Source organism: Gadus macrocephalus, chromosome 14, assembly GCF_031168955.1.
Source record: "Gadus macrocephalus chromosome 14, ASM3116895v1".
Taxonomy (NCBI): domain Eukaryota; kingdom Metazoa; phylum Chordata; class Actinopteri; order Gadiformes; family Gadidae; genus Gadus; species Gadus macrocephalus.
In genome coordinates, this window is record NC_082395.1 from 23,563,184 (window position 1) to 23,586,699 (window position 23,516).

The 23,516-nt window shown below is 48.2% G+C and overlaps 4 protein-coding genes across 9 annotated transcripts; 1 reads left to right on the plus strand and 3 right to left on the minus strand.

The window, feature by feature from the left end:
* Positions 1–106: 106 nt before the first annotated feature.
* On the minus strand, positions 107–3,164 carry tssc4 (tumor suppressing subtransferable candidate 4). 6 transcript variants are annotated; one of them, XM_060071417.1, is made up of 5 exons: positions 3,029–3,164; positions 2,416–2,504; positions 1,746–1,801; positions 761–1,527; positions 107–706 (listed from the first exon to the last, which is right to left on the minus strand). In XM_060071417.1, the coding sequence occupies exons 4-5, from the start codon at positions 1,498–1,500 to the stop codon at positions 298–300; spliced, it is 1,149 nt and encodes a 382-aa protein (XP_059927400.1). In that variant the 5' UTR covers positions 1,501–1,527; positions 1,746–1,801; positions 2,416–2,504; positions 3,029–3,164; the 3' UTR covers positions 107–297. The 6 variants fall into 6 exon arrangements, with proteins under 6 accessions (XP_059927400.1, XP_059927403.1, XP_059927401.1 ...); XM_060071420.1 differs by having other exon boundaries at positions 2,399–2,504; XM_060071418.1 differs by having other exon boundaries at positions 2,374–2,504.
* Positions 3,115–11,500, plus strand: znf414 (zinc finger protein 414). The gene is made up of 7 exons (XM_060072075.1): positions 3,115–3,250; positions 3,323–3,433; positions 3,561–3,666; positions 3,768–4,477; positions 4,706–4,842; positions 9,802–9,967; positions 10,196–11,500. Exons 1-7 carry the CDS (start codon positions 3,214–3,216, stop codon positions 10,333–10,335), a joined length of 1,407 nt encoding a protein of 468 aa, XP_059928058.1. The 5' UTR covers positions 3,115–3,213; the 3' UTR covers positions 10,336–11,500.
* LOC132472018 (mitochondrial carrier homolog 2-like) lies at positions 5,281–9,169 on the minus strand. Its single transcript, XM_060071422.1, has 12 exons — positions 9,019–9,169; positions 8,832–8,938; positions 8,160–8,186; positions 7,865–7,921; positions 7,532–7,589; positions 7,233–7,284; positions 7,002–7,061; positions 6,768–6,861; positions 6,627–6,674; positions 6,458–6,525; positions 6,296–6,371; positions 5,281–6,049 (listed from the first exon to the last, which is right to left on the minus strand). The coding sequence occupies exons 5-12, from the start codon at positions 7,575–7,577 to the stop codon at positions 5,963–5,965; spliced, it is 531 nt and encodes a 176-aa protein (XP_059927405.1). The 5' UTR covers positions 7,578–7,589; positions 7,865–7,921; positions 8,160–8,186; positions 8,832–8,938; positions 9,019–9,169; the 3' UTR covers positions 5,281–5,962.
* On the minus strand, positions 10,772–15,563 carry mtch2 (mitochondrial carrier homolog 2). The gene is made up of 13 exons (XM_060071421.1): positions 15,404–15,563; positions 14,508–14,592; positions 14,321–14,427; positions 13,649–13,675; positions 13,354–13,410; positions 13,021–13,078; positions 12,722–12,773; positions 12,491–12,550; positions 12,257–12,350; positions 12,116–12,163; positions 11,947–12,014; positions 11,785–11,860; positions 10,772–11,540 (listed from the first exon to the last, which is right to left on the minus strand). Exons 1-13 carry the CDS (start codon positions 15,488–15,490, stop codon positions 11,454–11,456), a joined length of 906 nt encoding a protein of 301 aa, XP_059927404.1. The 5' UTR covers positions 15,491–15,563; the 3' UTR covers positions 10,772–11,453.
* Positions 15,564–23,516: the final 7,953 nt, after the last annotated feature.

Here is a 23,516-nt window from a genome sequence, read left to right on the forward strand (position 1 = left end):
AAATCCGATCCATGATTCTTAATCTTAAAAATTGCAATTCAACATTTGAACAATTATGTAAAGTATTTCTGGGGTGAAATCAAAATAACTTAAAAACAAAATCTAATTGTGTCAGCTTAGCTTGCAAAAAGCATTTTTATTATAAAAAAAACTTCTGTACAGCGATACACCCAAATCAGCAGAAAGATATACAGCCCAACCATTAAGTGGTATTCTCCGGGGGTGTGCTGGGTGACAGAGCCCCCCTCAGTGGAGAGAGACCAGGAGAGACTCCCCGGGGGTCCGGTCAGCAGTCCCTCATTCATCCTCCTGCTCCGACGTCTTCCTGTAGTTCTTGCGGTGAGCCTTCCTGAAGGAGGCGAACTCTGGCGCGACTTCTGGTTCGCTCTTCTCCTCCTTCTCCTCCTCCATCATCAGCCCTCCGCCTCCTCTCCCAGGCCCTATCTTCCTCTTCCTCTGCTCCACCTTGGGAGGCACGGCGGCCGTGCTGCAGTCCAGGTCGTCCTCCTCCTCCTCCTTCTCCTCCTCCTGCAGGTGGCTCAGAGCTCCCCTCCTTCCCCCCCCGTCTGGGGCCACTCTCCCCTCGTCCCCCCGCTCCTCCCTCCCGGGGCCCCGGCCGGGCCTGGAGAAGATGATCCTGTGGGGGGAGGGCCCCACGCTGCCCTCGGGGGCCGGGGCGCAGGACGGGTCGGGGGGGACGAAGCAGGCCCCCTCGGGCCCCGGGGCTGGGGCGCAGGACGGGTCGGGGGGGACGAAGCAGGCCCCCTCGGGCCCCGGGGCCGGCTCCTGGCTCTGCTGCAGGCTGAGGAGGTACTGCAGCGCCACGCTACGGTTGCGACTGTCGCTGGTCTCCGCCACCTCCTCCAGGCTGTAGCGCGTCCAGCGCTCCGGGTGCAGCAGGTAGTCCGGGGCCCCTCTGCGGGCCGGGACCTGGACCGGGTCCCCGGGGCCCTCGGTAACGTGGCGCTTCCGCCCCGCCTGCGGCCCGCCGGTCTTCTTCCCGCAGCCAAGTGGCGGCGGAGGCGAGGGCCTCACAAAGACCCCGTCGACGGCGCCGTCCTGCCCCGGCTTGGGGGACGTCACCATAGCGACGCCGTCCTTGCCCGGTGGGGAGGCGGTCTCCATAGCGACGCCGTCCTTGCCCGGCGGGGAGGCGGTCTCCATAGCGACGCCGTCCTTGCCCGGCGAGGAGGTCTCCTTGGCGACGGTGTCCAGGCAGTCGAAGATGTTGCGGCTGCGGAAGGAGAAGCTGCTGCTGCCGCCCTTCAGGCTGAAGTTGCTGAGCGGTGCGGCGGGCAGCGGGCGGCCGCAGCGCACCGTCGCCACCTCCTCCTCCTCCTCGCTGGAGGAGTTCAGCTCCCTGACCTCGGCGTCCAGTGGGGGGCCGGCCCCCGGGTCCTCGGGGTCAGAGTCGCTCAGCTCCAGGTCGCCCGGCACCTTGACCACACCCCCGCGGATCCGCGGCTCGCGGCCGCCGCCGGCAGAGAGGCGGTCACACATGGTGTCTGTTCAGCTAGGAGGCCACGCCTGAACAGGGTCAAAGGTAAGAAGTCAACGGAGGCTCCAACTTTTAACCTCCCCTACACCAAGCCCAGTTCCATCTCTGAGAGTTTGTGAAATACATTTGTATATGAGCACAGAATGTCTGCCTCCTCTTAACTCTTGATAACGTTAAAAACAGACTGATGGAGAATGCGACAGACCTGTCGCCGCCCGGGCCAGGTGAGCCCCGAGTCATCACTCACCTGGGAGGATCGCTCCTGAGCTGTGATCTCTGAGCAGGAAGGTGAACTGACCCAACCTGCACAATGAACAAGAACAGAAAAGTTTCTCATCGTTACTTCAGAATGTCTTTCAGCTTATAAATTCCACGTAGCAGAATTTAGTAGAAGTATTGCATATGTACATGAAGAGGCACATTTGCAATGCTGGAGGAGGTGATGAGGGTTATTATTACTATAACTACATAAAGAAAGAAATGTCCAAGAGCGCAATCTCAGACCAGCCAGCAACAATTAAAGTGGGGTCCGACAAGCCTACTGAAAGCTCACCTTGTATGAGTGCGTTATACTAATGGTAATAAATTCGTATTCAATAGTTGCATTCATCTAAGATCCTAAAACAACATAATCATTCTGTTATGCTAACCGTATCCAAGGTTAATCCAAACTTTGTTTTGTCACGTCCTGCATGCGAAACGATGTAGCGGTTTGGCACACAACAATGTCTCCATAATGACAACTCATTTCACGATAAACTACTAAACATTGACCAGAACACACCACCATTAACATGCTAATGCTGGGAGATGGTGTAAGAGGCCTACAGAGATGAACCGTGGTGCTAACTGATACTATCTCTAGTGCAGGTTACCAGAGCTGTTAAGACGGTGTCTCACTGGACTGGTGGACTCACAGGAGGGCTTATCAGGACGGAGGGACGTTTGATTTTGACGTGATAACTTCAGCACTTAGGTCCATCGCGCTAAGGTGCGATCAGAAACTCTGTGGGTGAAAAGGAGGGAAAGCCAGACTCAAATCGAATACAGAACATTAAGATTGTACATGCAAAAGTATTTTCTGTTGTGGTTCTGTATTGGGGGTACGGTTAGTTAAAATTATAGAAACATAATAACTTAAGTCCCAACGGGAATCAAGAGCAAATGAAACATGAAGGACGTAATACATGAGCGGCTTTCTGCCACCTGGACCCTCGTGGTTACTGCAGACCTCATGGTCACACAGAGATTTCCCAAAGACCGTCGTATATCTCATCATCCCCGTGCATTACAGGAGACTTAATAAACTAAACCTGGACGCAGGTGAAGTGGAATTATTCCAATTGAAAATGGCGTTACTGTTGTGCAGAGTGCAGCTCCGCATCATTCAACATGAACCCTTGTCCTCAAAGATCATGATCATATTATGCATTATATAAAGTGACATGCGATATCACTAGCATGCACTCATACAAACTACAAACGCTGTTTACCTAATAGAGATTAATAAAGAGCATCTTCTGAATTTACCTAAACTTTCCACCGTGGATGGCTGATGCACACTGAAGCCGGAGGCTGCTTCCGCTTCCGGAGGACGGGATCGTAGAGGTGCGTGCGCAGTCTATTTACACTTTACCTTGTATCTCTGCTGTTGGTTTGCATGTTGCTCTTCTAAGATAAGGTTTGGATACTGCAGCAGTGTCTACTCTGCAGCGATGATGTCCACGCAAACCCTGACCCGCCATCCAGAAGGTTCGTCACATGAAACCTCTCCTAGTTGTAATAGTGTATAGTTATTGTATTCATTCCGAACTTCTCTTCCAGGGAACCGACGGCTGCATTGTCCTCTCTACGGGTGCAAACGCGTTTTCACGGACACGGTGGCCCTCGAAAGTCATATCAAAGACCATGAGATTCCTGCTGAGTCTATCCCAGGTGGGAATGGGATAGTATAGATTCCTATGCACGTTGGTTGAGTTGCTGTCCGTCGAATGTTGTACATTTCCCCTCTCCCTGACACATGACGTACTGTACTCACACGTCACACCTCTCCTCCACCCAGGTAAAATCCTGCTCTGTTCCTCGATCGGCTGCAGTGACTCTTTTCCTGACATGCAACAACTGATGCAGCACATGAGGCACCATCACAAACCAAATATCTTCTTCCTGTGAGTCTATTACCCGGGCTCTAGATGCTTGCAGATCTATTATCTATATATATTATCTCACCCTTCAGCTCTCTCTGATACTGACCCTTTCCTCTCTGCAGGTGTGAGAGCTGCCGTGCCAAACTGCGCTCGCACCGCGGTCTTCTCTTGCACCTGCACACCTGCTCCAAGGTGTCTCGGGCCAAGCTGAAGACGGAGCAGACGCAGGGCCCCCCGGCCCCCGAGGGCCCAACAGGGTACCCCGCTGCCGCCGGGGAGGACTGGAGCCAGGAGCAGGGGACCCCCCAGGGAGAGTCAGCGACGGGCCACACGCAGGCCCCCTCTCACAGCCAGCAGGCCAGCGCCCCCCCCTCACACCAGAGCCCTCTCAAGGACTCTCAGGAGACACCTTCCTACCAGCAGCTCCAGAACTTCAGCCGGCCGTCTTTGACATGTAATGATGGCGACATGCTGACCGCTGACCCGCTTCAGTTTGATGGCCAGACTGAGAACCAGGGCCAGTTCCAAGCCCAAGCACAGGGCCAGCTCCAATCTCAGTACCAGGGCCAGTTCCAAGCCCAGGGCCAGTTCCAAGCCCAAGCACAGGGCCAGGGTCAGTTCCAATCTCAGCACCAGGGCCAGTTCCAAGCACCACCGGAGCACCAGCCTCAGTACCAAGCCCACCCCCAGCACCAGTTCCAAGCCCCGTCGCAGCATCAGGTCCAGTTCCAAGCCCAGCCGCAGCACCAGGGCCAGGTTGAAGCCCAGCACCAGGTCCAAGCCCCGCCTCAGCCCCCCACGTCCTCTGCAGCAGTTTGGAAGAAGAATCAAGGTGACCACAGCGTCACGACTAATCACACTACCAACTGTGACCCGTTCAGATGATGTGGACCCTAACATGAAAACCCCCACTTTGCACCATTTGAAGCCAGCCAGAAATGTTAACTGCAATGTTTTGTATTTTACTAACACTAAACCTTAGAGTGAACCAACCATGCGGGTTTAGTGTTTGGGTGCTGAAGAGCATTAGAATGATTACTTGCTGTTCTTTATCCAACAGGATCGCCTGGCAATAGCCGCATCCTGTGGGAGCACACCAGGGGGCGCTACCGCTGCGTGCAGTGCAGCCTCGTCTTACCCAACCGGAAAGCGATGACCGCACACATCCACACGGAGCACAAGACCCCCGCGGAGACCTAGACCCTTAGTCATGTGACTGCTGAAGGAACGCGGGTCTCATTAGCACTACCCCCCTCTCTGCTGATCTTGTCTGGAGAAATGATGGAACATGGCTTTTTTTTTTTTTAAATACATTTTTATGTAAATACGTATAGCATTATAATTTGTCAAATGACAAGGATCCTGAAGCAAGTCCCGCCGTGTGTGGTGTTGTATAATCAGATAAAGGGTGCTTTTGGGGTAGATAGATGATTTCAGTTTGATGTGTGTTAGATGTCAGCTTTCAGTCAAATACTCCGAGAAGATCTGCTCTGTTGAAGCCAAGGGCCACAAATTTCTTTAACCTCAGATTTTCTTGGTACCGTATAGCAATGAGGCAGTTTCTGATTCACATCAGAATGCTTCCACATTGAATGTCATCGAACACTGGAAAGAAATTACTAATAAAACAGAAGACATTTTTAAAAAAGCATAATTTTGTATTTTTATTTTGCTCATTCTGAATAAGTTCATACAAGCATTCAACTACTGTGAGAAGGCCAGGAGATATGGTCATCCATCCTCCTCTCCTGTGAGGAGCCCCCTTTATTTGAACATCCACAGAACCTTTAGCATTAACTTCACAGCCAGGGGCCAAACAGTGGTGTTTCAGGGATGACAAAAGTGTGTACATGACCACAGGAGGTCTCCGCGTACCTATCCAATGTTACACACTAACACATGCAGAATTAGACATTGCTTTATGCAAACCAAAGCAGAAGAACCATCACATCTCGGTGGAAGGTCACGTTAAACATCGTAAAGGGAAGACCGATTGGGGAGGAGACACGTATTGACCAGTCAGTGAGAGCGCACGCTGTAGGAGAAACGCCTGGCAGCTTTTAACATTTAGTGCCGTTTAGGTTTTAAATTAGGTTATTCGCTATGAAAATAACAGAAAGATGCAGCAGACCTTGATGTAAACGAATGCAACATTGTTAATTCCATAATGGCAGACATTAACACAAATAATAATAAATCAACTTCGACAAGTGCTTCGAAATATTGGTTGCCCTCCATTCAACCCCAGCTCAGGAATACGTTATCAGTTATTTTATATCAATACAATTAGAGTCTACCTGATCAGATCCTTCTAGACTTAAAAAAATCTCTTTTGGTCAATGGCATACGTCTTTCCTGCAGGAAGCTTCCGGAAAAATAGACTGTTCCCTCTGCTCATGTTGCCCTGGGGAGAGGAGAGGAGAAGGACAGTTACACCAAAAATACCCGAACACGACGAACCCAGAACATACCGTGACCACGTCAGGGTTCATGTTTATAAACACACAAAGGCTGCACCAACATGGAAATGCTGTTATGTAAAGGTCATCCAACAAAGACGTTTATTAAACTCAGTCAGTGTTTCTTTAATATACATCTACGTTACACACTGTCCACAGAGGTGGTGTGTGTGTGTGTGTGTGTGCGTTACCTCTCTGCTTAGATGCCTCCAGCAGTCCACCCAGGTGGGGCAGACGGAGGCGTAGGGAGGCAGGCCACCAGCCAGCCTTGAAGAGGAGACAGAGGTTAGCAGTCACTAGGGCCGTCCAGTATGGACTCATGTGTTTCTAGGTCTTCATTTGCTACAGCTTACCCGCAGTTGTTGACCGCCATGAGGTTGGACACCAGCACGAACGGGTAGGTGAGCATACTGGCAAAGAACTGCAAGACAGCCCAAGTTGCACGATAAGTTGCAAAACATGACCACTTAATGAGGAAATTCATCACAGCTGTTGTTGTTGTTCAAGACGATGGAAACATACCCCGGTCACGGCCTGGGAACAGTTCTTGATTTCTCCTGTGTGACTCATCTGCGGAGGACAGAAGAGGAACAGTACCTTAACTTTTATTGAACTTCTCTAACAGTATGTGACTCTAACCTCTGCGGAGGAGAGAAGGCATACCGTGTCGTCGATGGCGTACGTGTTGATGAAGTGAGCCAGCAGGTTACAGATCCACAGAGACAGGATGTCCCCCAGCAGACGAGGAATCAGCCCACTGACACAGAGAAGGCTCACGGTCAACCAAAAAAACCCATCTAAAGCCACTAGTCTGAAACTGTTCAATAACCAAATACAGCCGATTGGAGAGTAACATGGGGCAGGTTTATACATCAAATATTAAACATGGGAACTCACGCAAAGAATCCCAGCACGCCCTCCTCTTTATAAATGGTGACGACGGAGTCAAAGACACCGCTGAGGACCACAGAGAAGACATGTTAGAGAGGACATGTTGGAGAGGACATGTTGGAGAAGACATGTTGGAGAAGACATGTTGGAGAGGGCATGTTGGAGAGGACATGTTGGAGAGGACATGTTCAACCTTCTGCGCCCCCATCCCTCCTCATGAGGAGTTGTTACACGTACCTGTATTTAGTTTCCCGCCCAATAAATTGGACCATGCATCGCAAAGTGATCACTGCGGAAAAGAACAGAGAGAAAAAGGTTAGCCCTAGTTTTTAGAAGGTAAGCTTCAGAAGGTTAGCTCGAATGTCCATAAGGTTAGCTTAAGAAGGCCAGCCCTAATCCTCAGAAGGTTAGCCCTAATATTCAGAAGGCTTGCCCTAATGCTCAGAAGGTTCCAGTATAACGCTCAGAAGGTTCCAGTATAACGCTCAGAAGGTTCCAGTATAACGCTCAGAAGGTTCCAGTAGGGTTATCTTTACCGTGCAGGGGGTGTGTGACTACTGTGGCACAGGAGCGGGCAACCATCTCTTTTGTTGTCTGTTAGGGACAGAAATAAACATTATACTGCTATAAGACCACTCAGGCATTACTGAAACTGCAGGATATGGTGAGCATTTAAGTGACTGCTACATTCAAAACGGTGCACCGAGGTTTCAATCACTGATCGACGCAGATCTTTAATAAATTTGAGCTGTTGGTCTATTTCAATTTCCATGGAAAATACTAAACATAAAACTCCAGCCCTCGTTAACCCCAGCCCTCGTTAACCCCTACGTCTCTGAGGGGGTGAGGTGAGCCTCTGTGTTCGTTACCTCGTTGAGGACGTGTTGTAGGGACCCCCCCTCGGCCTTCTGACAGCCCCCCAGCACCTGGCAGAGAGAAGAGCACACACACCCTCAGATTAAGGCAACCACAACTTCAGATCAACACACCCACACCTTCTGATCAACACACCCACACAGTGATCAACACAACCTGGGGTCCAATCTCATCATAGCACAACACCAGCCTTTTCCCCAGTGAGCTACTTGGTAAATTCAACCATTTTGACTTGATGTTGAGTATACAATACATAATAATTGAATAACCATCAAGTCATTAACTTACCTCAAACTGACCTCGTTCATGGCATTTCTGGAAAAGAGAAAATATTTTTACTTTTAATAGACATCACCTGGATTGACTTTTCTCCCCTTGTTCTCCGTACTGAGTTTATATACTGCCCCTGTAACTATTTTAATGCTCCCCTAGGCTCCCCTTGGTTTTAGTCTGTATGTATACGCATGTTGTTAAGCATCCTTTCCTTCAAGCATTGTCACCTTTTTTTTGTAAAGCTGCTAAATAAAAAAGGCCTGACTCAAATACAAGCTCTGTCAAGCAGTGAACTCAAACACATTCTACACAGCATATTTAAATATACAGGCTTTGAATATATGTAAATTTGGTGGATTCTCCATCCAGACATTTTATGTGCGAGTGGTGGCAGAGTGCGGAGACCCCTCCACTGCTCCAGATAACGGGAGGACAGACTCAGTCACTCGGTCTTATGCCTTAAAGAGGACATCGCCTGCCTAAAGATTGCTTTCTACGATACAACCAAATAAACTCAAACTGTACCCAACATGACCACATCGAACCAAGAGATTAAACATAGGCGACACAACTCTTCAAAGGATATCATATTGCAGTAGGACAAAATCAGGATGGTCAAGCCCAACCCTGAATGCAGATCGATGGCTGAGCTGAGGTTATATTAATGGGACGGACAGAGTGACTCACCTGCAGTATGTTGCCGTGGACCACGGTGCCGATAGTGCTGGCACAGAGCCGGGGCAGCAGCCCGTTGAACAGGCCGGCTTTGCCATCGATCTTTATGATGTGCTTTGCTGAAACAGAGAGAGAGACTCTTTAAAAGATAACAGAATGACACACACGCACAGTAACACGTGACCAGCGGGCCGCCTACCGTAAGCGAACAGTCCCGGCAGCTGGTACACTTGCCTGCGAAACAAGTTTCTTCCAAGTATTGGGGGTAGAGGCTCATGTCCGACCTGCACAGGACAAACAGGTCAGTCGTCGACACACAGAGCAGATCATCAGTGGTCACGTGTATTCCGTTAACAGTTTGGTTGTTCTGTTTGTATACAGGTGTCAACATTGTTTAAAAAACAATGAAATAACAATACAGTTCTGCTATAACACCGCAGAGCACTGCCATAAACACCACATAGTACTGCCATAATACCACACAGTACTGTCATAACACTACACCGTAGGGCCATAACACTACACAGTATGCCATAACACCACACAGTACTGACATAATACTACACAGTACTGCCACAATACCACAGTCCTACACAGTACTTCCATCATACCACACAGTACTGCCACAGTACTGCCATAATACCACACAGTACTGCCATAATACAACATAGTCCTACACAGTACTGCCATAACACAACACATTAACACCATACAGTAGTGCAACACTACACATCATTACAGTATGCAGGAGGTGCAGCGCCCCGTCTGTCCGTCTCTCTGTTGACTGTGTCTGCTCTGACCTTTGACGTTACTTAAGACTCACGCAATAACCTTACAAAGTTCACGACACACTGGGACGCCCTCCAACCCGCGTCCTCTCCGGCTGGGCCCGGTGTATCTGTGTGTGTTGTAATTGTATCTGTGTGTACTATATTTGTATTTGCATGTATTAATTTTGTATTTGTATTTCATGTATCACCAGCCTCAGTACCAAGCCCACCCCCAGCACCAGTTCCAAGCCCCGTCGCAGCATCAGGTCCAGTTCCAAGCCCAGCCGCAGCACCAGGGCCAGGTTGAAGCCCAGCACCAGGTCCAAGCCCCGCCTCAGCCCCCCACGTCCTCTGCAGCAGTTTGGAAGAAGAATCAAGGTGACCACAGCGTCACGACTAATCACACTACCAACTGTGACCCGTTCAGATGATGTGGACCCTAACATGAAAACCCCCACTTTGCACCATTTGAAGCCAGCCAGAAATGTTAACTGCAATGTTTTGTATTTTACTAACACTAAACCTTAGAGTGAACCAACCATGCGGGTTTAGTGTTTGGGTGCTGAAGAGCATTAGAATGATTACTTGCTGTTCTTTATCCAACAGGATCGCCTGGCAATAGCCGCATCCTGTGGGAGCACACCAGGGGGCGCTACCGCTGCGTGCAGTGCAGCCTCGTCTTACCCAACCGGAAAGCGATGACCGCACACATCCACACGGAGCACAAGACCCCCGCGGAGACCTAGACCCTTAGTCATGTGACTGCTGAAGGAACGCGGGTCTCATTAGCACTACCCCCCTCTCTGCTGATCTTGTCTGGAGAAATGATGGAACATGGCTTTTTTTTTTTTTTAAATACATTTTTATGTAAATACGTATAGCATTATAATTTGTCAAATGACAAGGATCCTGAAGCAAGTCCCGCCGTGTGTGGTGTTGTATAATCAGATAAAGGGTGCTTTTGGGGTAGATAGATGATTTCAGTGTGATGTGTGTTAGATGTCAGCTTTCAGTCAAATACTCCGAGAAGATCTGCTCTGTTGAAGCCAAGGGCCACAAATTTCTTTAACCTCAGATTTTCTTGGTACCGTATAGCAATGAGGCAGTTTCTGATTCACATCAGAATGCTTCCACATTGAATGTCATCGAACACTGGAAAAAAATTACTAATAAAACAGAAGACATTTTTAAAAAAGCATAATTTTGTATTTTTATTTTGCTCATTCTGAATAAGTTCATACAAGCATTCAACTACTGTGAGAAGGCCAGGAGATATGGTCATCCATCCTCCTCTCCTGTGAGGAGCCCCCTTTATTTGAACATCCACAGAACCTTTAGCATTAACTTCACAGCCAGGGGCCAAACAGTGGTGTTTCAGGGATGACAAAAGTGTGTACATGACCACAGGAGGTCTCCGCGTACCTATCCAATGTTACACACTAACACATGCAGAATTAGACATTGCTTTATGCAAACCAAAGCAGAAGAACCATCACATCTCGGTGGAAGGTCACGTTAAACATCGTAAAGGGAAGACCGATTGGGGAGGAGACACGTATTGACCAGTCAGTGAGAGCGCACGCTGTAGGAGAAACGCCTGGCAGCTTTTAACATTTAGTGCCGTTTAGGTTTTAAATTAGGTTATTCGCTATGAAAATAACAGAAAGATGCAGCAGACCTTGATGTAAACGAATGCAACATTGTTAATTCCATAATGGCAGACATTAACACAAATAATAATAAATCAACTTCGACAAGTGCTTCGAAATATTGGTTGCCCTCCATTCAACCCCAGCTCAGGAATACGTTATCAGTTATTTTATATCAATACAATTAGAGTCTACCTGATCAGATCCTTCTAGACTTAAAAAAATCTCTTTTGGTCAATGGCATACGTCTTTCCTGCAGGAAGCTTCCGGAAAAATAGACTGTTCCCTCTGCTCATGTTGCCCTGGGGAGAGGAGAGGAGAAGGACAGTTACACCAAAAATACCCGAACACGACGAACCCAGAACATACCGTGACCACGTCAGGGTTCATGTTTATAAACACACAAAGGCTGCACCAACATGGAAATGCTGTTATGTAAAGGTCATCCAACAAAGACGTTTATTAAACTCAGTCAGTGTTTCTTTAATATACATCTACGTTACACACTGTCCACAGAGGTGGTGTGTGTGTGTGTGTGTGCGTTACCTCTCTGCTTAGATGCCTCCAGCAGTCCACCCAGGTGGGGCAGACGGAGGCGTAGGGAGGCAGGCCACCAGCCAGCCTTGAAGAGGAGACAGAGGTTAGCAGTCACTAGGGCCGTCCAGTATGGACTCATGTGTTTCTAGGTCTTCATTTGCTACAGCTTACCCGCAGTTGTTGACCGCCATGAGGTTGGACACCAGCACGAACGGGTAGGTGAGCATACTGGCAAAGAACTGCAAGACAGCCGAAGTTGCACGATAAGTTGCAAAACATGACCACTTAATGAGGAAATTCATCACAGCTGTTGTTGTTGTTCAAGACGATGGAAACATACCCCGGTCACGGCCTGGGAACAGTTCTTGATTTCTCCTGTGTGACTCATCTGCGGAGGACAGAAGAGGAACAGTACCTTAACTTTTATTGAACTTCTCTAACAGTATGTGACTCTAACCTCTGCGGAGGAGAGAAGGCATACCGTGTCGTCGATGGCGTACGTGTTGATGAAGTGAGCCAGCAGGTTACAGATCCACAGAGACAGGATGTCCCCCAGCAGACGAGGAATCAGCCCACTGACACAGAGAAGGCTCACGGTCAACCAAAAAAACCCATCTAAAGCCACTAGTCTGAAACTGTTCAATAACCAAATACAGCCGATTGGAGAGTAACATGGGGCAGGTTTATACATCAAATATTAAACATGGGAACTCACGCAAAGAATCCCAGCACGCCCTCCTCTTTATAAATGGTGACGACGGAGTCAAAGACACCGCTGAGGACCACAGAGAAGACATGTTAGAGAGGACATGTTGGAGAGGACATGTTGGAGAAGACATGTTGGAGAAGACATGTTGGAGAGGGCATGTTGGAGAGGACATGTTGGAGAGGACATGTTCAACCTTCTGCGCCCCCATCCCTCCTCATGAGGAGTTGTTACACGTACCTGTATTTAGTTTCCCGCCCAATAAATTGGACCATGCATCGCAAAGTGATCACTGCGGAAAAGAACAGAGAGAAAAAGGTTAGCCCTAGTTTTTAGAAGGTAAGCTTCAGAAGGTTAGCTCGAATGTCCATAAGGTTAGCTTAAGAAGGCCAGCCCTAATCCTCAGAAGGTTAGCCCTAATATTCAGAAGGCTTGCCCTAATGCTCAGAAGGTTCCAGTATAACGCTCAGAAGGTTCCAGTATAACGCTCAGAAGGTTCCAGTATAACGCTCAGAAGGTTCCAGTAGGGTTATCTTTACCGTGCAGGGGGTGTGTGACTACTGTGGCACAGGAGCGGGCAACCATCTCTTTTGTTGTCTGTTAGGGACAGAAATAAACATTATACTGCTATAAGACCACTCAGGCATTACTGAAACTGCAGGATATGGTGAGCATTTAAGTGACTGCTACATTCAAAACGGTGCACCGAGGTTTCAATCACTGATCGACGCAGATCTTTAATAAATTTGAGCTGTTGGTCTATTTCAATTTCCATGGAAAATACTAAACATAAAACTCCAGCCCTCGTTAACCCCAGCCCTCGTTAACCCCTACGTCTCTGAGGGGGTGAGGTGAGCCTCTGTGTTCGTTACCTCGTTGAGGACGTGTTGTAGGGACCCCCCCTCGGCCTTCTGACAGCCCCCCAGCACCTGGCAGAGAGAAGAGCACACACACCCTCAGATTAAGGCAACCACAACTTCAGATCAACACACCCACACCTTCTGATCAACACACCCACACAGTGATCAACACAACCTGGGGTCCAATCTCATCATAGCACAACACCAGCCTTTTCCCCAGTGAGCTACTTGGTAAATTCAACCATTTTGACTTGATGTTGAGTATACAATACATAATAATTGAATAACCATCAAGTCATTAACTTACCTCAAACTGACCTCGTTCATGGCATTTCTGGAAAAGAGAAAATATTTTTACTTTTAATAGACATCACCTGGATTGACTTTTCTCCCCTTGTTCTCCGTACTGAGTTTATATACTGCCCCTGTAACTATTTTAATGCTCCCCTAGGCTCCCCTTGGTTTTAGTCTGTATGTATACGCATGTTGTTAAGCATCCTTTCCTTCAAGCATTGTCACCTTTTTTTTGTAAAGCTGCTAAATAAAAAAGGCCTGACTCAAATACAAGCTCTGTCAAGCAGTGAACTCAAACACATTCTACACAGCATATTTAAATATACAGGCTTTGAATATATGTAAATTTGGTGGATTCTCCATCCAGACATTTTATGTGCGAGTGGTGGCAGAGTGCGGAGACCCCTCCACTGCTCCAGATAACGGGAGGACAGACTCAGTCACTCGGTCTTATGCCTTAAAGAGGACATCGCCTGCCTAAAGATTGCTTTCTACGATACAACCAAATAAACTCAAACTGTACCCAACATGACCACATCGAACCAAGAGATTAAACATAGGCGACACAACTCTTCAAAGGATATCATATTGCAGTAGGACAAAATCAGGATGGTCAAGCCCAACCCTGAATGCAGATCGATGGCTGAGCTGAGGTTATATTAATGGGACGGACAGAGTGACTCACCTGCAGTATGTTGCCGTGGACCACGGTGCCGATAGTGCTGGCACAGAGCCGGGGCAGCAGCCCGTTGAACAGGCCGGCTTTGCCATCGATCTTTATGATGTGCTTTGCTGAAACAGAGAGAGAGACTCTTTAAAAGATAACAGAATGACACACACGCACAGTAACACGTGACCAGCGGGCCGCCTACCGTAAGCGAACAGTCCCGGCAGCTGGTACACTTGCCTGCGAAACAAGTTTCTTCCAAGTATTGGGGGTAGAGGCTCATGTCCGACCTGCACAGGACAAACAGGTCAGTCGTCGACACACAGAGCAGATCATCAGTGGTCACGTGTATTCCGTTAACAGTTTGGTTGTTCTGTTTGTATACAGGTGTCAACATTGTTTAAAAAACAATGAAATAACAATACAGTTCTGCTATAACACCGCAGAGCACTGCCATAAACACCACATAGTACTGCCATAATACCACACAGTACTGTCATAACACTACACCGTAGGGCCATAACACTACACAGTATGCCATAACACCACACAGTACTGACATAATACTACACAGTACTGCCACAATACCACAGTCCTACACAGTACTTCCATCATACCACACAGTACTGCCACAGTACTGCCATAATACCACACAGTACTGCCATAATACAACATAGTCCTACACAGTACTGCCATAACACAACACATTAACACCATACAGTAGTGCAACACTACACATCATTACAGTATGCAGGAGGTGCAGCGCCCCGTCTGTCCGTCTCTCTGTTGACTGTGTCTGCTCTGACCTTTGACGTTACTTAAGACTCACGCAATAACCTTACAAAGTTCACGACACACTGGGACGCCCTCCAACCCGCGTCCTCTCCGGCTGGGCCCGGTGTATCTGTGTGTGTTGTAATTGTATCTGTGTGTACTATATTTGTATTTGCATGTATTAATTTTGTATTTGTATTTCATGTATCTCAGCCCGACGGTCGGAGCTGTCAGTCAGCAGCTCGGAGGTTATCGCCACAATCTTCTCCCCTACACCTCCCAGACTCCACAATAACCCCTTCATGGTGTCCCGCCGTCGGACCCTACCTGAACCAACACCTTGATGTACATGAGCGGGTGGGAGAGGACCGTGAGTCCCGACCCCAGCAGTATCTGTCCACACGTGTCCGCCATTACTACAGAGGTCTCTCCTCCCCGCTGGAGACGCACCGGAAGTACGGAACTCTCGTCTCCTTCTGTTTCTTCTTCTCGCGTGTTTTTGCGCATGTTGGAAACGCTCCTACGCCACCTGTCGACGATGTATCAATTAAACCGGTGTATAGTATCTAAATTAAAACAGTTTACAATAATAAATGCACAATAGTGTACAATAGTCTCTGGTATCTATGTATTACCAGTGAACATGACAATGACAACTATACATTGTTAATGCAACTTAGAGAATAATTTATATGAAAGTGATTATGGCAATAATTGGCCTTATAATCATAAGAATAATGCAGACCATTTTTGCTTTTCGTAATTTTCAAAGATAAAGTAAAGAATGATGATGTAGTGGTTCAAAGTTATGTTGAATTATCTAATAATAAGAATATTTTAGCTCCTTCTAATATTCAAATTCAACATTCCCAATCAATTCTGATATGGTAATATTGTTCATTGTTGGAGTTATTATGAGAGAGATCACATTACACTAAGCTAATTATGGAATGTTTAGTTTAAATATTATTTAAATGATGACAGTTTTAACAGAGAACCTCACAGTTTAATATTTGGAAATAATTGGCAGTTCCATATTTTTCCAAACTTTGAATAATATTCTATAAATGATCAATTGAAAATTAATATAAAGTAAATGGTTAAAATAAATAAATTGCCATAGTTCATATTGACACAGTATGTATTCTTCCAATAAATGTTTGGCATATGTGCAAAATGACTATAGAATGACATCATAATTGCACCCATGATGTGTCTCCAAATAAGATGTCCTAACCAGCTGTTTCAGCAGAGTGTGGGCAAATTACATGGAAACATGTTATTGCATTTGAGCCCACATTGGGGAACTTGCCGGGGTTTTGCATCTGCGGTTCTTTGTTTGAAGTGTTGGCATGTCGATGTGAGGAAAGCCTATTCTGCTTGGACAAGAGTATGCACTTTATAACGATTATTATTTGAAGTTATTATATGAAGGTGAGATTCAATGGCCTTAACTTCAATGATTAAGTCTGATGATTATGTACTATAAGGATACTGGTGTCATGGCCACAGTTGTGGTGCTGGGTGTTCTCCCCCTGTGTCGGCCACACCCCCTGCCTGTATCTGGGCTTTGCCTGCTGCTCTCAACCACTCAGACCTGGCCTGCATCAGCTCATCAACTCCCCTCTAAATACACCTCGTTTCCCTGCAGTCGTCGCCAGATCGTACTTCGATACACTGTGGTAGTTATTCGTACCTGGCTCCAGTATATACACTTTCAGTAGTTCTCCTGTTGAAATCTCGTGCCTCACCTTTGTTCTCTTTGTTTATAGTTTGTGGACCTATGCCTCCAGCCTGCCTGATTCACTCCCTCCAGCCTGATGCGCCCCACTCTCCAACCTGCCTCCTGCCTCACTCCTGGTTACACCAAATAAACCTGTTCACCTTCACTACAACTCCTGTACTGTCTCTGTCTTCTGCTCTTGGGTCCAGCAGCTATCGCTCCCCTAACGGAACGATCTGGCCATCAATGGACCCAGCGGAAAATGGACTCCTTCCGCCAAGCTCTCTCCACTCAAGGCGCCCTGGTCGGGGAACACAGCCAAGCCCTCCGGGAAGTGATGGAGGCTTTTAAGGGTCTCTCTACCAGGGTCACGCAGATGGGCGTGCTGGACTTACTGGTCTCCCACGCCACGGCTTCGTCGCCGGCAACGGTACCACCCCCTGTGCCTACTCCCCCGGCTGAGCCACCACAGGCCCGAGAACCTTTCATTCCTGCTCCAGAGCACTATGCTGGGGACATGGGTACGTGTAGGGCATTTTTGATCCAGTGTACCTTAGTTTTCGATCAGCAACCTCTTACCTATCCAATCGATAGGTCAAGAATTGCTTATATTTGGGTTCACTAAAGGGTAATGCACTAGCGTGGGCATCAGCATTGTGGTACAGTAAATCCCCAGCATGTTTTAATCTTGATGTCTTTGTTGCTGAGATGAGGAAGGTTTTTGATCACCCAGTTGAGGGAGGGGACGCCGCCAAGCGGCTTATGTCCCGACGACAGGGCTCCCGCAGTGTAGCCGAATTTTCTGTAGAGTTTAGGGCTGTAGCAGTCAACTCGGGCTAGAACGACCACACTGCGAGGACTTTTTCATTCCAGCCTTAATGAGCCAATTAAGGATGAGCTGGCTACTAGGGATGAGGCAGACGGCCTTGAGGAAGTAATCTGCCTCTCCATCCGGCTGGATAACCGCCTTCGTGAGCGGTGTAGGGAAAGGGCTAGCCGTTCAATGTCTCCAGCATTCACTGGCTCCTCTCTTCCACACCTACCAAGAGCTGCTCTCTCCCCACCTGTGTCACGAGCAGCGTCTGCAGAGGAGCCCATGCAGCTGGGGCGCACCCGTCTAACTCAGGCACAGGGCCTCCAACGCATAAGGACCAGGGTTTGTCTGTATTGTGCACTGCCCGGACATCTCATCTCCGCCTGCCCGTCGCTGACAAAAGACGAGGCTCAGCAGTGAACATAGGGGCCCTGTTGAGCCACACCTCGTCCTTCCCAGTCCCCAACGGTTCACACAATCTGCTGGATGCCACTCTCCCGTCCCTCGGCCAACCCCTTTCTGTGTCCGCCATGGTGGATCCTGGAGCTGATGAGAACTTCATTGATTCTGGGTTTGCTTCTCAAGTTGGCTTTGTGTTGGAACAGCTCCCCTCTCCGTTAGACGAAAACGCCTTGGACGGCAACACCTTGCCCGCATTACTCACCGAACCAAGCCCCTGGAATTAATTGTTTCGGGAAACCACCGGTGACTCTTTAGTTTTTTGTCATCCTGTCCCCTCAGACTTCCATGGTCCTTGGTCAACCCTGGCTCAAGCGTCACAATCCCCAGTACGACGGTCAGCTGGCAAGGTGGTGAGTTGGAGCAGCTTGCAATCCGCACTGTCCAAAGCAGAGGGGGCCCAGCAGTCGCCTGTACAACTTCTCCCGTCCTGAAAGGGAGGCCGTGGAGGAATATATTCAGGGTTCGCTCTCTTCTGGCTTCATTAGACCTCAGCATATCTTCTCCCGTTGGTGCTGTTTTTTTCTTTTTTTTGCTACCAAGAAAGATAAGTCCCTTCGCCCCCTTTATCGACTTCCATGGTCGCAATAATATCGCAGTTAGAAACTAGTATGCTTTGCCCCTCATCAGTTCCGCATTCAAGCCTCTGCAGGGTGCCACTATCTTTTCAAAGCTGGACCTACACGCCGCGTACAACCTGGTGTGTATGCGTGGTGCCTTTAACATCCTCCTTGGCCACTTTGAATACTTAGTCATGCCAGGGGCGCAACTGCCTACTTTCTGGGGGGTATGCAAACACAAAGCAGGCGCCCCCCCCCCCTCTTTGATCTGGGCACAAATTTGACCTAAAACACACTGATAATTAAATCAAAAAATTCATTTTGAGTGCACTAGGACAGATATCCGGTGTTTTCTTTAGAGGCAGCCTTTCTAAGATGCTCTGTCAGTGTAACATCATACTGTGCTATGAGATCAAGGATACCCAGAAATTTTTCATTTCTAGGATTTCCTAACTGTGCATTTTGTCCCCCTCAGTGGCAGGTTTCTTTCTGCAAGGAAGAATATGCAGTCGATCACTCGAGTCAACAAGCTCTCTGCAATTCGCTATCAATAGTTTTACCTAGCCATAAGCGGGATGCCAATTCTTTCCACATCAGATAAGCATTTATGTGGATGAAAGAACCACTTCTTTCATGGTGCTTCAGTATCTTTGAAAGACACTGCCAGTTATTATACCCCACCACAAGGCGTGTGTCAGCAACTCTAGCTTCACCAAAAAGCTTACATGCAAAACAATAGACTCTGTTAGAACTGTTGGAGTACAGTAACCAATAGGGGTGGGAAAAATAATCGATTCTTTGATGCATCGCAATACTGTGTAGAACGATTCAGTCTCAATTCAGATACGATAATAATCTTCTTTTTTTTTGGGGATTATTAATTTGTTAATTTTTGGATTATTAATGGAGTTATAAAGTATTAACTTTATAACTCAGTTTTTACTGGTTCTATTGACATAAAACAAAGAATTGCATAGAGATTGAAGTAAAACTAAATAACCACAAACAAGTTCCTTTATTTTTCTTGTTTCTTGTCCGTTATATTGTAGGCTCCATTCTGATCAGTACACAGTTGCAAGACAACAGTAACCTGTTGTTTTACTAGTAGTAGATTTAGCTAACCTGAATATCTACAAGCCTCCTCTTGATACACTGACATAAAAACAACTGTCTTTCAACCACTTTGAAAAGCTTTCTTTCATCCCTGCGCACCCTTTCTCCTTCCCAATCTTTCTTTTTCTATGTTGTGACCCTGAGGGCTTTCTTCTCTGCCTCTCCATATTGAGGTACGTGTCATCAGATGACAATGCGGTTCAAATGAAGACACTCTGGCGCTCGCCTCCAGGGCGTGTTCGAGGGGGCGCCCACTGGAGCGCCGTGTGGGGAGGAGGGGGGGAGGGAGGCGGAGGAGCGGGGGGGGGGCGCCTTATCAGTGACGTCCCTCTGTTACACAAACGCTGTTAAAAACAGAAAATGCAGACTCAATTTTTTTTACTTTCCATCAATTTGCCACCCCCTCTGGTGCGGCGCCCCTACGCGCCGCATATAGTGCATACCCACTTTTTGCGCCACTGAGTCATGCCCTCCGGTCTAACAAATGCCCCCGCTGTGTTCCAGAACCTGGTCTACGACGTCCTCCGTGACTTCCTAAACCGCTCTGTCTTCGTCTATTTAGACGACATCCTAATTTTTTCCGCGGAACAAGGAGGACCACGTCCAGCATGTCCGGCAAGTGCTCTAGCAGCTGCTGGAAAATATACTCTATGTAAAGGCTGAGAAATGCGAGTTCAGTGCAATCTCTGTTTCCTTCCTCGGCTACATCATTGAGAGCGGGCAAGTGAGGACCTGCCAAGAGAAGATCAGGGCGGTGGCAGACTGGACCATCCCTTTGCAAGAAACTTTTACCGGAGGTTCATCCGCGACTACAGCAGGATTGCAGCCCCTCTCAATCGCCTCCCCTCTCCCGCACTCCCATATGCCTGGACACCAGAGGCAGATGTTGCCTTCTCTAGACTCAAAAGACTATTCTCATCCGCCCCTATTCTGATCCAACCTGACACCTCCAGGCAGTTTATCGTGGAGGTCGATGCCTCAGACACTGGAGTAGGGGCCATTCTGTCCCAGCGTTCTCCAGCTGATGAGAAGATTCATCCCTGTGCCTTCCTCTCTCGCGTCTATCACCTGCTGAGCGCAACTACGACATTGGCCACAGAGAGTTGTTTGCTGTGAAGCTGGCGTTGGAGGAGTGGAGGCACTGGCTGGAGGAGGCGGAACAGCCGTTTGTGGTTTGGACCGACCACAAGAATCTGTCCTACTTACAGACAGCAAAACGCTTGAACTCCCGCCAGGCCCGGTGGTCCCTGTTTTTTGGGCGGTTAAACTTCATCCTCCCTTACCGTCCTGGATCCCGGAACATCAAGCCAGATGCACTCTCTCGTCAGTTTCTCTCGGGGAACTCACCGGCTCCTCCTGACACCATCCTCTCTCCGGCCTGCCTCAAGGTGGCGGCTGTCACCTGGAAGATTGAGTCCCTTGTCCGGAGGGCCCAAGCTTCAGAACTCTGCTCACTCCTAAGTTCTGCTGTGGTGCCATACGCCTCACTTTGCCTGTCACCCTGGCGTGAATCGCACCCTGTCCCTCCTGAAGCGGCACTTTTGGTGGCAAACAATGGACGCAGACACACGGTCATCGTCCAAGCCTGCACTGTGTGTGCTCAGGCCAAGTCCTCCCACCAACCCCCTGCTTCACCTGCTACGTCCCCTCCCAATCCCAGGTCGGCCCTGGTCTCAAATTGGCCACACAAAGCTCTGGATACATGAAACACAAGGTGCACGCGGAAACAGAAACAATGATTGAGCAAGGAACTGAACCAAGGCAACGACTTAAATACACATGACTAAAAAGACACAGGTGGGCAGGGAACAAGGTAGAACATTGGGCAAGACAACAATCAACCTCAAACTAATAGCTAGACTCAGGTGGGCAGGGAACAAGGTAATGACGAGGATAGTAGGCGGGACTCAGGTGTGGGGCGGAGACACAGAATCACAAGACATGGGAAACCAAACTGAAGCTAAAAAATCAACATAAAAGACCAACACATGAAACACAAACCCAGAACCATGACAGTACCCCTCTCTATGGGATGGCTTCCAGACATCCCTAAACAAAATATAAGTCCAAACAGGGGGGTTTGTAGGGGTCCGGGGGAGGGAAACCCTCTAGCTCAGCCACTCGGGTGGACGGCTGGGATGACGGATGGACCGGCTGGGCTGCTCGGGAGGACGTCTTGGATGCCGGCTGGACTCCTCAGGTGGATGGACGGGATGCTGGGATGCTTCAGGGTAAACGGGGAACTTGACCCTGCTGCAGGGGTTGAAAATAGGGGCTTGGACTGGCCTTGATATCCAGTGCAGCTACTGGCATGTCACCTTTCGAGTGCTCCCCGGGCTATCAGCTGCCTTGTTCTCCGCTCAGGAGGTAGACATCTCTGTTCCCTCTGTTCAGCACCAGGAGCTGGATTTCGCAGGGACATCTGACTCCCCCTGAGAAGCCTAGGCCGCCAAGAGGCGTCCGTTGATGGGGAGGTCCTATCATGGCCACAGTTGTGGTCATGGGGTGTGTGGGGTGTTCTCCCCCTTTGTCGGCCACACCCCCTGTCTGTATCTGGGCTTTGCTTGCCACTCTTAACAGCTCACACCTGGTCTGCATCAGGTCATCAACTCAATTCGTACCTGGCTCCAGTATATACTACTTTCCAGTAGTTCTCTTGTTGATATCTCATGCCTCACCTTTGTTCTCTTTGTTTATAAAGAGAAAAACCTCCAGCCTGCCTGCTTCTACACCTCCAGGCCACCCGCGGCGCTACCATTGGGCCCGGGTGGGCCTGGGCACGTTGATTCTGCTGGGCAAATCATCACCTGTACAGCAAAACTCAGACCTACAGAAATTAAATTATAGAATGACATACTGGACAAGCAGATGATGGAGCTGAACATTCGTTTCAAGCAGGACACATACGGCTTTATGAGAGCCGCCGCTGCCTGCTTGCCACGGTCAGACACCTTTGGTGACAAGTGCTCTCATCCGACCCGCCTGCGCGCACTTTTCCATTCCGGTGGAAGACGCAGAGCACACTGGTTTTGTGCAGCAGCTTAAAAGAAAGGCAAAGGCCAACAAGACCATGAACGAAAAAAAAGAAACACTCTTAGAAGTGCTCGACGCATGCACCTGTGATATTTTCCCCAACATGAACAGCCTCCTCACGTTGCCCATGATGACGACAAGTAGGCCTACTGTGGAGAGACTCTTTTCAGCTGTCAATCGGATAAAAACAGGCACCAGGGCAACAATGTTGACAGATAGACTGAACTTGTTGTCCCTGCTTTCATTTGAAAGGGAATTGACTGATTCACTGGAATATCAAAAAATTCTTGCTGTGTTCAGCACGAAACCCCGCCGCCTCCTGCCGTCAGCCCCGAGTCCCACAAGCAAGTTTGAATTAAATTGTGTGCATTTGTGATTATTTATCAGTTATCTCGGATTGTTATGCTGTTGTTTGTATGGTTCAATATGTTATTCATTTAATTATTCTTAAGAAATAAGCTACAGGAGAAATAATCTTTGATCGTTTTCCTGTGTTTAGCAGCTGTGTCAGATTCAATGCTGCTGTTATTTCATGTCCATACAGTTCTTCTGTCATTCTGAATTTTTAAGAAACAGTTAAATAATTGTGCACAATTCCCTGCGCGCCGTGCTGGGTAAATGAATGGAGAGAGAAACAGACCCTCCAAAGTTACAATTCCGTTTCAGTCTTTTTGTTTATTGAACGTTCAAAAGAGATACATGAAGTTAGGCTTACTGCCAAGGTGTATGTCTTTGTCC

Coding starts and splice junctions, on each gene's coding strand:
- tssc4 (XM_060071417.1), bottom strand. CDS start 1,500: ATGTGTGACCGCCTCTCTGCCGGCGGCGGCCGCGAGCCGCGGATCCGC. Junction 707..760: donor GCCCCGGGGCCCGAGGGGGC/CTGCTTCGTCCC, acceptor GCCCGAGGGGGC/CTGCTTCGTCCCCCCCGACC.
- znf414 (XM_060072075.1), top strand. CDS start 3,214: ATGATGTCCACGCAAACCCTGACCCGCCATCCAGAAG. Junction 3,251..3,322: donor CCTGACCCGCCATCCAGAAG/GTTCGTCACATG, acceptor CTTCTCTTCCAG/GGAACCGACGGCTGCATTGT. Junction 4,478..4,705: donor AGTTTGGAAGAAGAATCAAG/GTGACCACAGCG, acceptor TTTATCCAACAG/GATCGCCTGGCAATAGCCGC.
- LOC132472018 (XM_060071422.1), bottom strand. CDS start 7,577: ATGGTTGCCCGCTCCTGTGCCACAGTAGTCACACACCCCCTGCACG. Junction 6,675..6,767: donor CGTACGCCATCGACGACACG/GTATGCCTTCTC, acceptor TGTCCTCCGCAG/ATGAGTCACACAGGAGAAAT. Junction 6,372..6,457: donor ATGGCGGTCAACAACTGCGG/GTAAGCTGTAGC, acceptor CTCCTCTTCAAG/GCTGGCTGGTGGCCTGCCTC.
- mtch2 (XM_060071421.1), bottom strand. CDS start 15,490: ATGGCGGACACGTGTGGACAGATACTGCTGGGGTCGGGACTCACGGTC. Junction 12,015..12,115: donor GTTCCCAGGCCGTGACCGGG/GTATGTTTCCAT, acceptor GCTGTCTTGCAG/TTCTTTGCCAGTATGCTCAC. Junction 11,861..11,946: donor ATGGCGGTCAACAACTGCGG/GTAAGCTGTAGC, acceptor CTCCTCTTCAAG/GCTGGCTGGTGGCCTGCCTC.